Raw genomic sequence first — 12,166 nt, forward strand, 5'->3', positions numbered from 1 at the left:
TGAGATACAAGATTCTCTGGTCTGATGAAACAAGATTGAACTCTTTGGCCTGAATGCCAAGCATCACGTCTGGAGGAAACCTGACGCCATCATGCTGTGTTGTTATTCAGGGGCAGGGACTGGGAGACTAGTCAGGATTGCGGGAAAGATGAACGGAGAAAAGTACAGAGATCCTTGATGAAAACCTGCTCCAGAGCGCTCAGGACCTCAGACTGGGGCGAAGGTTCACCTTCCAACAGGACAACGACCCTAAGCACACAGCCAATGCAGGAGTGGCTTTGGGACAAGTATCTGAATGTCCTTGAGTGGCCCAGCCAGAGCCCGGATTTGAACCCGATCGAACATCTCTGGAGAGACCTGAAAATAGATGTGCAACGACACTCCCCATCCAACCTGACAGAGCTTGAGAGGATCTGCAGAGAAGAATGGGAGAAACTCCCCAAATACAGGTGTGCCAAGCTTGTAGTGTGATACCCAAGACTCGAGGCTGTAGTCGCTGTCAAAGGTGCTTCAACAAAGTACTGAGTAAAAGGTCTAAATACTTACGTAAATGTCATATTTCCATTTTTCATAAAAGTGCAAACATTTCTTAAACCGTATTTTTGCTTTGTCATTATGGGTTATTGTGTATAGATTGAGGGGGAAAAAACTATTGAATCAATTTTATAATAAGTCTGTAACGTAACAAAATGTGGAAAAAGTCAAGGGTTCTGAATACTTTCCAAATGCGCTGTATATTATCAGTGCAGTAGGATGGAAGGCAAGGGGGAAAAAACTACTTAGACTATTGAGATGCACACAAAGATAGTCTCTCAGCCAGTCTTTTTCTTGACTGCTTCTAGTCCCGTCCTCCTCTTCAGATTGGTGAAGAGCAGCAAAAAGTTAACCACATAGGTTGAGACGCAGACCACGCAGAAATCTCCCAGAATGAAGGCAAGTACTCCGGCTAGGTACAGCGATCCAGCCATGGACACCCAGGAGGCCAAGACCAGGAGGAACGCTGCCCTACTGGACACAGACTGACCTGTAGACAAAAGAGACAGTGAATGTTGGTATGTGTCCCAAATGGTAACCTATTCCCTATTTAGTACACTATTTTTGAACAGAGCCCTATGGGCCGCCATAGGGCTTTGGTCAAAAGTGGTGCAAAACGGGAATAGGGTGCCATTTGGGATGCAGCCAGTGAGTAAGGAGACATAGCATCCCTGCGTAACATAAAATAATAAAAATGGGGAACTGTCCTGGGTGTCTGAAATTTTGTATAATCGTATATGACAGGGTTGGGGTTAATTCCACAAATTACATTGTAATTCAATTCCCTCTCCCTGTAAATTCCATGTCATACTTTGAATTCAGAGAGAATTCAATTCCTCTCAACTCCAACGTTAGGTAAACTCTAGTAATTCAAATTCAAATTCAATTCCCCCGGGCTTTCAGGCTGATCACGTCACTGTTCAGACAGCCTAGCTGTACTGGAAATATAGAAATACAAGTTGAAATAATTTAATACAAATCTTTCAGTCAATTTTTTTATACTAAGTGCATTAATTCAATTAAATATACAAATATTGAATTCCAATAAAACATTTTTTTTTACAAATTCAATTCCCATTCCATAATTTCAATTCTTGAATTTGCTCATTAAATGGAGAATTTACGTTTTAACAATCTTCAAATTCAACTCAATGTAAATTCTCCACTTAATGACAAAATTCAAGAATTGAAATTAAACCCAACCCTAGAAAGCACTTGATAAGAATTTCTCGTGTACGGCCTAGTGATAACTCAAAATAATAACCACTAAAATATATATGGACCCCTAAACCAGTAAGATTAGCTGTCATCATGGCGTCAGCTAATGACAATCCAAAGGGGGGTGACAATGGGTCAGTTGAGCTGTATTGTGTTGGTCAAAAGTTAGCCGTAACTGATCAGAAACAGACATCTCAACTCACAAGAGAGTAGCCTACATAGAGTATTTGACCTACCCAGAGCCAGTTGCAATGTGTAGAAAATGATCCCCAACAGACTGTTGGGTTGATTCAGTACACTGTCTTTAGCAAAGAAGAACTGTACAAGCCCAAAACCACGTCCCCATCTGACAAAAAAAGAGGCAAAACACAACGCTTTGTCATGCATTATGTGATAAGTATGATACAAGCATGTCATTATGTGGCATCAGTGCAGCTTTTAAATGAAAATGGATTACTGTGACTGTAGGCCTATTTTTATAAATACTACAATGCACTGTATCCCATCTGTCATGTGTGAATTGTTTGTCTAATCTGAATGCCACAATTTAATTCAAGATTCTACCAAAGACTAAACCACACACCCAAACTACAGAAAATAATAACTATGCCATAACAACGATAGAAAAATTGACTTTCTTTGGTATCGCCTTGACTAAGATTCACCTAACAAAAATAAAAATGCTGGCTTTTAAATGATTAACATGTGTTGCAGGTCATCAAAATAAATAAAAAAACGGATAAGGACCTGTGCAGTGCAATTAGTGCTGCCCAGATAAAAATGTAGGCTGTACGTGGCATTGAGAGGGGGGTGGGAGATTCTAGAGGAAGAGGCGAAGCAAGAGGTTTTACGAAAATAACCACGAAGTGAGGAATTTTTGAATTTGGAAAACAACAAATGTAATTGCTAATTTGCTACGTGAGGCTTATTTGATCGAATAGAAGGTTCGTAATGGTTCGGTTGTTACGAATGCACTGATAAGAAGACGCACGTGGCATTTCAGCAACTTTTAAAAAAAAAGACTTTATTTCGGAGTTGTGCCCCTTGTTCACTCGCGTATCTGCCCCGTCATTGGCTAGAATGGTTCCACCTGATCTCTCCTCCCATCTTTGAGGACATGTATTTACATTGTTAGAGTGGTCACTCGACTATCTTTGAAATATAATAGATCATCTTTACCTAGGAATTCTATGAACAACGTTGTCTATTCGTATGCCACGGAACTGCGATAATTGTGTTTAGCGCGCTGGTTGAGTTATAGAAGTGCGTTCACTACCCAACATCGCACACATATAGGCCTTGGCTACTAATAAATATGGAAAAGGCTTCAAAACACACCAATAAACTATAGGCCTATGCATGAAGAAAATACCTTCACCACTATTTTACCTTGAGGTGAAAACTTTAGAGCAGCTCACAGAATCTCCCAGGTCGCACATCGCCCGATACTCAGGGTCCCTCTCTCGCGAAATCTCAACGTGCAGAGCATAGAATGACAAAAACAAACCGAAGATACAAAGAAACAAACGTGTTTTTCTCTCCCATTTGGGAACTCCACTGCAACTATTCGATGCCATGTTCTATTGCCTTTCAATTAAGTTATTATAGACTACTATGGACAATCCCGGCTGGTCGGCAGTCAGAGAGTCGGTGTGTGTCGTGAACGACAGTGTGAGCAACATTTTCGGAATCAGCGGGTTGCCTTCAAAATAAAAGTCCCCCATTGAAACTGACGCAAACGGTGAGAAGTTGTGGAATCGTGCCACAATTGGCCTAGATAATGCTGAACAATGTTGGAATGTTGTTATATAAATTCAACACAACTGTAAACAATTAAAATTCCTTCAACAAGAGCTAGCTATGACGCTAATATTTGTGTAAACTATATACACTGAAAAAAATATAAATTCAACATGTAAAGTGTTGGTCCCATGTTTCATAGGCCGTCATTGTAAATAATAATTTGTTCTTAACTGACTTGCCTAGTTAAATAAAGGTTAAATAAAAATTATAAAAAATGAGCTGAACGAAAAGATCGCAGAAATGTTCCATACGCACAAAAAGTTTATTTTTCTCAAATTTTGTGCATAAATTTGTTTATTTCCCTGCTAGTGAGCATTTCTCCTTTGACAAGATAATGCATCACCCTGACAGGTGTGGCATATCAAGAAGCTGATTAAACAGAATGATCGGTACACATGTGCACCTTGTGCTCGGGACAATAAAAGGCCACTCTAAGATGCCACAGATGCCTCAAGTTTTGAGGGAGTGTGCAATTGGCGTGCTGACTGCAGGAATGTCCACCAGAGCTGTTGCCAGAGTATTGAATGCTAATTTATCTACCATAAGCAGCCCCAAACGTCATTTTAGAGAATTTGGCAGTACGTCCAACCGGCCTCACAACTGCAGACCAACTGTATGACATTGTGTGGGCGTGCGGTTTTCTTGATTTCAACTCTGTGAACAGAATGCCCCATGGTGGCGGTGGGGTTATGGTACGGGCAGGCATAAGCTATGGACAATGAACACAATTCGATTTTATCGATGGCAATTTGATTGTGCAGTCCATAGGTGGGTGCACAATCCATATGTTGGGCTGTACATTGCAATATGAATGTTCAAAACACAGATTGAATGGTGAGCTTAATGTTGCTAATTTCAGTGGTTTTAGAGTTCCACAATAAGAGCTAAGGCACTAATATTTGTGTAAACTCTACACAGTTGTGTTCTGTGAGTGTCACTGAGTAGGCTGATACCCCATTTCATGCACAATCCATAGGTTAGGCTGTACTGTAACCCTTCCTGGTTAAATAAAGGTTAAATAAATAAATTAAATAAATAAAGTATGCCCCCAATGCAAATCTGTGAGATTTCAACAGATTTTTACTTTTCGGGGGTTCAAATGAACTAATAATTGTCTTGTTAAATGTATATAACATCTAGTCCAAGTGTGGCATGATTCTGCTATTTTTATCCGTTTGCATCAGTTTCAGTGGGGACTTTTATTTTGACAATGAACAATCGATTCCGCTATCGTTGCTCACGCCAATGTTGTTCACAACACACTGGTCAATTGGACGGCATTGCAGATGTTACGCCAGAGGTGGTCCAGAATTCCACAAAGAAAATAAACATTCGCATGCCACTGCCTCAAGGTTGCGGACTTGGATAGCTGTAGCAGAGATGTGGGCCGTTTACACAGCCTACTATTCGTTTGCTTTTCACATGGGGGGGGGGAGTGGACACAGCGCAGCCGACTCTTTTTTCAAGCACAAAATCATTGATTGGCGCTTTCGATTTACTGATTAAATTATTAGGCCTAGTTGTTTTCATGTGAACGATCACACTAATGAGTAAATACGCTTTACTCTACTTTGCCAATGCGCTGTTTATTGTGAGCCCCAGATAGCCGAGTGCGCATTTGTGTGTTAGTGATGATGCTGACTCGGAGGTAGAAAGAGGGCTGTGCCTGTGTTGTACATGCCATAATATACTGTGTCTGTAGTTGACGCAGTAGCGGTGCATGGGTAAAACCACTGAAAAAGCCAAGCCAGGAATAAAAGCCTTATTACAATCCCTCTTGTGATAATTGCATTGTTTGCTCTATAACCTGTTACTTCATATGCCATGACACCGTGATATATAGGCCTAAGGCCGAGACAATAAGACACAGTGGCAGAATAAATTGAACCACAGCTTTGTTTCTTCACTAAACCGGAGAGCAACATCTGTCGGTGAAGTCCACAAAACATATTTAATATAACAAACAGTTTACATGACCTACAGTATGGCCAAGCAAGTTACTGGTTCCGAGATTTTCGGCCAACTAAACAACTATTGATTTAGAACCAGGGAGAGTTACTGCAAGTTGCAAAGAACTGGCACTGCCTCCAATATTCCTGCGCCATTTCAACTGCAACATCATCTAATCACCTATGCTTAGTTTAAAACAGTGACAACTAAAAGATACCAAAAACTATTTAGTCCAAACAACAAAGCTAAATATGACGTGGCTGTCCATGGTACTGATTTCTGTATGTACAGGTAGTGTTGACTCACCCTACTTGTAGAGAAACGTCAATGCCACCCTCCTCTTTCACGTTGCGTAAAAGTCTATGACTATGTCATACAGTACACACTTTTAGTTTTTGTTGTCCTAGGCTACCTGTCTAAAATGCCAGGCCAGCTAGTTAATTTTTTTAACCTTTATTTAACTAGGCAAGTCAGTTAAGAACAAATTCTTATTTACAATGACTGCCTACCTTGGCCAAACCCTAAAGATGCTGGGTCAATTGTGCACCACCCTATGGGACTCACATCCAGTTATGATACAGCCTGGAATCGAACCAGGGTCTGTAGTGACGCATCTAGCACTGAGATGCAGTGCCTTAGACCGCTGTGCCGCTCGAGAGATAACATTAGCCTACTACATCTAGCTACATGTTGAACTTTCAGGCCAGGGGCACAATGTATGTATTTGTGGTTGGATCCAAATTGCCATTATAATCATTGGCCAGTACAGAGAATGAAGTCCAAATATATATCTCCATCCACGGTTCATTTAGGAAAGGGACAATTTTAGCTAGCTAGCTAGCCACCAAAAGACAACAACAAAAGGAGATGCAACAATTCAATTTTTTTCTGTAAATTACTTTGGGATTTTGGTGTGGTGTGAATGGTGTGAAGCCAAATCCAAACTGTCTTCCAATGACACCTTTTTTGGTGCTCCAGGACCATTCACAGTTGAGCTCGCTCAGTTTAGCTCAACACTGATTGGTTATTTTATTATTTTTTATCAAGGGAGGTCAAACGCTCACCGGCTTCCCTTTATTCAATGCTATGGGCGCCTGCAATATCATATAATTTTTCACCAGACAGCACCCATTCAGCCTCTTGCGAATTGAAGGAAAATGATGACGCACAGAGACGAAATATACATTATTTTGTTATTTTTCTTGGTCATTTGTTGGGGCCATCCATGACTACACGTCACTTAGTTGATGTGATGGCAATTAGATCAGGCAAAGGAGCTACGAGCGTACTTTAGCAGGAAATTATGCAGAATATAAAGTTTTTCGCTTTGCAATTGTTTTTATAAAAAGCAGTTCTGATTGTGGCCGCTAGATGGGGCATAAAACCCATGTTTAACACACACACAGTAGCAGCCTAAAGTTAGTACGCTAGCTACGTTTTATACAGTGAGTGGGGGAACTCATCCAACCCAGCGTAACAAGAGGAGAGGCTGAATCAATGAGCTCCTGTGTGAAGACAACTTGAGTGAGTTGCACTGGTTGCAAGTCGCCAAATATAAATGTAAACGTTTATTCGAGACTTAAGTATTAGCTATAGTTAAAGCCTTGACGTGAAGCTGGCGAACATTTGAAGTGCGTTTTGAACGTCCCGTGCGTTGTTAGCTAACGTTAACCTTTCGAAAACCCTTCTGATCTGTAGCAGTTAGCGTCTATGAATGGGTTAGCTAAAGTTATGCAAATTAGCTAACTAGAGTTAGTTGTCAGAGCTCATTCTGTGCCAGGCCAGTAACGTTTGCTAACTACGTTAGTGAAGGAGAAAAAAGTCAGTCCGCTACATTCTGTGCTTAGTTAACTAGGTAAAGCAGAAGTTTGCAAAGTAGAACTATCACTACATGAGAAGTGTGTTGTGTTTTTAGCTGCTAAGCTAGCGCTAACTAGCCTTGTACTTCCTAAATAAAAGCCACAACAATTAGTTATAACGTTTGTTTAGCCAAACGACTACTAAGTTAATTCTTCGGTGGGGTTTATTGGTGGTTAGCATCCAACGTTGTTTAAACATTTTTTCTTTAACCTTTTATTTTACTAGGCAAGTCAGTTAATAACAAATGCTTATTCACAATGATGGCCTACACAGGCCAAACCCGGACGAAGCTGAGCCAATTGTGCGCCGCTAATGGGACTCCCAATCACGGCCGGTTGTGATACATTCTGTATTCGAACCAGGGTGTCTGTAGTGACGGCTCAAGCACTGAGATGCAGTGCCTTAGACCGCTGCGCCACTCAGGATTACCGCCACCTACTGTACAGGATTGTGGGCCAGAGACTGGGAGATACTACATCCAGCCAGCCAGACCCATTTCTTAAAAAAAATATAACAACATATTTGAAACTGTATCTAATGACATTCTACTCAGTATGCTCCTTTATACAAGGCGTGGGTCTAATCCTGAATGCTGATGGGTTAAAACCGTGTTCCAGCTGGTGTCTATTCCACAAGTTACCACCTGCTAAATCTATGACCTTAAAATGCCTATTTACTCTGTTCCATCTGACTGTGCAATCCACTGTCTCATCAGCCCCACCCAGGCACTTTATAAACTTGATCACTATAAAAAGCATCTAGACATTATCTTACATTTTTTTTATACTAACATTTAGTTTTCAACAGCGGAGATTTGTATAAACCTTACTGTCTGTCTCCCCGACATTTACAACATTGTTTCAATATTCAATTTCGATCTCCAGCTGTCCCATAGTAATGAACATGTCTGGACAAGAAAGATGGGCAGCGTTTCTTAGCTAGTCGAAATCATGAATCAGCTGGCATCATTTTTATGGATATATATATATACACAAAGAAATGTAATTTGGAAAAAGGTCAAATGAAACAAGAGTGTCGCTAGTTTGCAGTCTTTCCAGCTTCAGTTTGAAGTGATTGTGTTAGCTGTGTTGTTGGCTAGCTCCTCTGACCAACAGTGTCCTGACGAGTGAGCACATTTTCTATGCCAGGCAAAATTGCACCTCATTAGCTCCACACAGATGTCACTAGAAAACAGCTTAAACAAATGCAGCTACTTTGCTGTTATTCTGGCTGCACTTTTTGACGTGACTGTAAGTTAGCTGTAGTTGCCTAGCTAGAAAGCGTGGGATAAGAACGTTGCCAGCCATTATGGGAATGGAACATTTAGAACGAACAACTGGGTCGCGTCTCTAGCCACCGAACCGATAGAGCGAACGACCAGCCGGCTTAGGTAAAAACCCTAGATTTGGGCCAGGACTATATCTTGTGGAAGGATGAAATAGTATGAATAAATTCATAAATGTTCAATCATTATTTGAATATGTTGGTAAACAGTTGTATAAAAGTGATACTGCCCTTGAAGCCGTTTGGAGGATATTTTGTCACAGTTTGCCGGCCCTACTATAATCACACTCTTCCTGTTGGATGCTTTCCTACAGTATAACATTTATACATGCTTCACTGTCTCTGTTTCCTGGCAATAATCACACTTTCCTGTTGGATGTTTTCCTATAACATTTAAAGTATTATTCAACCGGCTGTGTCCCACCCGTAGTCTTGTAAAAATAGCCTCCTCTCTTCCTGCCGTCCTCCCCTCCCTGACTTATCTCTGTATTTGGAATATATGTTTTCCCTTAGTGTCCCTATTCCACTGCTCCTGCCATCTCTGCACCATCACTGTCCATATCAAGCTTTTTGCCTTGAAACTACAACATCCACATCCCCACTACTAAGTGCTTGTTTAGCCAGTACACCAGCTACCTCGTTCCCCTCCACCCCCACATGGGCTGGGACCCAAGAAAACTTGTCTGCATACCTATCTGTCTAACCCTGCCATGGGTTTTTAGTACCTCATACAGCAGGTCTTGTCTGCTACGTGAGCTACAGGACTACAGACTCATCAACACTGCACATGAGTCAGAGAAAGTAACTACTCTGTATAGCTTGCCTTCTTCCACCCACTGCAAGGCCAACAGTACACCCATCAGCTCCACCATATATACAGCCAGGTGATCTGTAATAGGTTTCCTGTCCGCCACCCCACTTTTCCTGCACTACAAATGCTGGCCCAGTGCGTCCTGTCCTTGGATCTTTTGAACCATCAGTGTAAATGGCCACAAAATCCTGATATACAGTATCCAGACGTCTATTAAACAAATCAGATGGATCAAACCCCTCCTTATCTTTCCGTAGTCTCTCCAACACTTCTAGATCAACTACTGGAGGCGGGAGTAGCCATAGTGGGTTCACAGGAATAGCTACCGTGAAGCTAAACTTCCTTCCATACAGTCCCATCTCCCTTCGCCTGAGTATTACCCATCCACCCAAAGCTCGTGTTCTGTCCTTGTTCATGTTCTCAGCATGCCTGTAGAATTCCTTTTGCAGGATGAGACACCCGATGTCCCAGTAGGTTGACCCAATCATTAATGGCCAGCTGCTGTCTCCTATTCTGCAATGGCATATCCCCCATCTCCATCTATAGTCCAGACACTAGGGAGGTCTGAAACGCCCTACTACATATTCGGAGTCCTTGCCCCTGTATGATATCTAGTCTTTCCAGTGAGATCTGGGCTGCCGAATTATACACTATACTGCAGCGATCATCAACTAAATTCAGTAGCAGGACAATTCTATTACTATTTATTTTTATATTTTCTTCTTGAATGGATGGTCGGGGGTCCGGATGATGATGATGATAATAATTACAAATAATTTGTAGACAGCAAATTGACCGATAGAAGCACAAAGGATGTGTTTGACTAAAACTCCATTTCAAACCTTGCTTACATTTCTATATGATCACACGTTTCTCTTTATTATCCATGGGAATACTTGAACAGATTTCTTAAATTAAAATCACTTGGAGCTGATTTCTTGGTGTTTTTAGTCTGTTATATCCAACAACAACCACAAAAAAATACTGCTTCAATAGTCATTTACAACATTAACAATGTCTACACTGTATTTCTGATCAATTTGATGTCATTTTAATAGACTTTTTTTTGTTGCTTTTCTTTCAAAAACAAGGACATTTCTAAGTGACTCCAAACTTTTGAACGGTAGTGTGTCTGATACAGTTGAAGTCGGAAGTTTACATAGCCAAATACATTTAAACTCAGTTTTTCACAATTCCTGACATTTAATCCTAGTAAAAATTCCCTGTCTTAGGTCAGTTAGGATCACCACTTTATTTTAAGAATGTGAAATGTCAGAATAATAGTAGAGAGAATGATTTATTTCAGCTTTTATTTCTTTCATTGCATTCCCAGTGGGTCAGAAGTTTACATACACTCAATTAGTATTTGGTAGCATTGTCTTTAAATTGTTTAACTTGGGTCAAATGTTTCGGGTAGCCTTCCACAACCTTCCCGCAATAAATTGGGTGAATTTTGGCCCAGTAACTGAATCATGTTTGTAGGCCTCTTTGCTCACACATGCTTTTTCAGTTCTTCCCACAAATGTTCTACAGGATTGAGGTCAGGGCTTTGTGATGGCCACTCCAATACCTTGACTTTGTTGTCCTGAAGCCATTTTTCCACAACTTTGGAGCTTTTAACTTTCTGACTGACATCTTGAGATGTTGCTTCAATATATCCACATAATTTTCCTGCCTCATGATGCAATCTATTTTGTGAAGTGCACCAGTCCCTCCTGCAGCAAAGCACCCCCACAACATGATGCTGCCACCCCCGTGCTTCATGGTTGGGATGGTGTTCTTCGGCTTGCAAGCCTCCCCCTTTTTCCTCCAGACATTCCTTTTGGCTACATCCATCCTGGTCCCTCGGCATCATTCAGGCACACCAGGTCTTTGATTTCTATCAGATTTTCAACCACTTGGCCATTTCCATCCACCACTAGCACCCCTCTCAGCCACACCACCACCACCACTACCATATATTCCTGTTCAATACCCTTGCCCTAGCATCCTGTAATGAAGTCCTTGCTTTATGAAGGTGGCACAACCCCCTGCCCCTACGAACCACTGCACACAGTGCACTCGCAAAGTATTCAGACCCCTTGACTTTTCCCACATTTTTGAACATTACAGCCGTATTCTAAAATGGATTTGAATTGTTTTTGATCCTCATCAATCTACAAACAATAACCCAAAATGACAAGGCAAAAACAGGATTTCTGAAAATACACTGCTCAAAAAAATAAAGGGAACAATTAAACAACACAATGTAACTCCAAGTCAATCACACTTCTGTGAAATCAAACTGTCCACTTAGGAAGCAACACTGATTGACAATAAATTTCACATGCTGTTGTGCAAATGGAATAGACAACAGGTGGCAATTAGCAAGACACCCCCAATAAAGGAGTGGTTCGGCAGGTGGGGACCACAGACCACTTCTCAGTTCCTATGCTTCCTGGCTGATGTTTTGGTCACTTTTGAATGCTGGCGGTGCTTTCACTCTAGTGGTAGCATGAGACGGAGTCTACAACCCACACAAGTGGCTCAAGTAGTGCAGCTCATCCAGGATAGCACATCAATGCGTGCTGTGGCAAGAAGGTTTGCTGTGTCTGTCAGCGTAGTGTCCAGAGCATGGAGGCGCTACCAGGAGACAGGCCAGTACATCAGGAGACGTGGAGGAGGCCGTAGGAGGGCAACAACCCAGCAGCAGGACCGCTACCTCCG

The 12,166-nt window shown here is 41.4% G+C and overlaps 2 protein-coding genes across 9 annotated transcripts in view; one reads left to right on the plus strand and one right to left on the minus strand.

Annotated features, from left to right (window-relative positions):
• Positions 1-713: 713 nt before the first annotated feature.
• Positions 714-3,449, minus strand: vkorc1 (vitamin K epoxide reductase complex, subunit 1). Its single transcript, XM_014154731.2, has 3 exons — positions 3,142-3,449; positions 1,989-2,098; positions 714-1,024 (listed from the first exon to the last, which is right to left on the minus strand). The coding sequence occupies exons 1-3, from the start codon at positions 3,327-3,329 to the stop codon at positions 813-815; spliced, it is 510 nt and encodes a 169-aa protein (XP_014010206.1). The 5' UTR covers positions 3,330-3,449; the 3' UTR covers positions 714-812.
• Positions 3,450-6,893: 3,444 nt separating this feature from the next.
• LOC106577048 (pleckstrin homology domain-containing family A member 1) overlaps positions 6,894-12,166 on the plus strand; it is a 30,579-nt gene continuing 25,306 nt past the window's right edge. For 2 of the 8 annotated variants that reach the window (XM_045700869.1, XM_045700873.1), the window contains exon 1: positions 6,936-7,065. In XM_045700869.1, coding sequence (XP_045556825.1) covers positions 7,064-7,065 — 2 coding nt within the window. In that variant the 5' untranslated portion in view covers positions 6,936-7,063. Of the gene's footprint in view, positions 7,066-12,166 lie in introns of all 8 variants that reach the window. The other 6 variants (XM_045700868.1, XM_045700870.1, XM_045700872.1 and 3 more) reach the window with 4 other exon arrangements.

Source organism: Salmo salar, chromosome ssa18, assembly GCF_905237065.1.
Source record: "Salmo salar chromosome ssa18, Ssal_v3.1, whole genome shotgun sequence".
NCBI lineage: Eukaryota > Metazoa > Chordata > Actinopteri > Salmoniformes > Salmonidae > Salmo > Salmo salar.

Coding starts and splice junctions, on each gene's coding strand:
- vkorc1 (XM_014154731.2), bottom strand. CDS start 3,329: ATGGCATCGAATAGTTGCAGTGGAGTTCCCAAATGGGAGAGAAAAACA. Junction 2,099..3,141: donor TCTAAAGTTTTCACCTCAAG/GTAAAATAGTGG, acceptor TTTTTTTGTCAG/ATGGGGACGTGGTTTTGGGC. Junction 1,025..1,988: donor CACATTGCAACTGGCTCTGG/GTAGGTCAAATA, acceptor TTTTGTCTACAG/GTCAGTCTGTGTCCAGTAGG.